The sequence below is a fragment of the Phaethon lepturus genome, unplaced genomic scaffold (genome assembly GCF_000687285.1).
Source record: "Phaethon lepturus isolate BGI_N335 unplaced genomic scaffold, ASM68728v1 scaffold28109, whole genome shotgun sequence".
Classification (NCBI taxonomy): Eukaryota; Metazoa; Chordata; class Aves; order Phaethontiformes; family Phaethontidae; genus Phaethon; species Phaethon lepturus.
In genome coordinates, this window is record NW_010564508.1 from 867 (window position 1) to 1,207 (window position 341).

At 59.2% G+C, this 341-nt stretch overlaps 1 protein-coding gene across 1 annotated transcript in view; it reads left to right on the forward strand.

The window, feature by feature from the left end:
- The window catches only part of PCDH1 (protocadherin 1), a gene marked incomplete at both ends in the record, with an annotated part of 4,454 nt that overhangs the window by 236 nt on the left and 3,877 nt on the right, over positions 1-341 (forward strand). The window contains one exon of the mRNA XM_010294896.1: positions 20-339. Coding sequence (XP_010293198.1) covers positions 20-339 — 320 coding nt within the window. The remainder of the gene's footprint in view (positions 1-19; positions 340-341) is intronic.

Below are 341 nucleotides of genomic sequence, written 5' to 3' on the forward strand. Positions count from 1 at the left end.
ACCCCCAACCCCCCCATAGGGGCGCTGGCCTCTGACTATGGCTTCCCGGACGTGGGACACCTTTACAAGCTGGAAGTGGGGGCCCCGTACCTACGTGTGGATGGCAAGACCGGGGACATCTACACCACGGAGACCTCCATCGATCGGGAGAGCTTGCGTGAGTGCCAGCACCTCCTGCCCGGAGAGCCCTGCTTCCTGGAGTTCGAAGTGTCTATCACTGACCTGATCTTGAACAGCAGCCCACGCCTGCTCGAGGGGCAGATAGAGGTGCTTGATATCAATGACAACACCCCCAACTTTGCCTCTCCTGTTCTCACCCTCTCCATCCCGGAAAACACCAA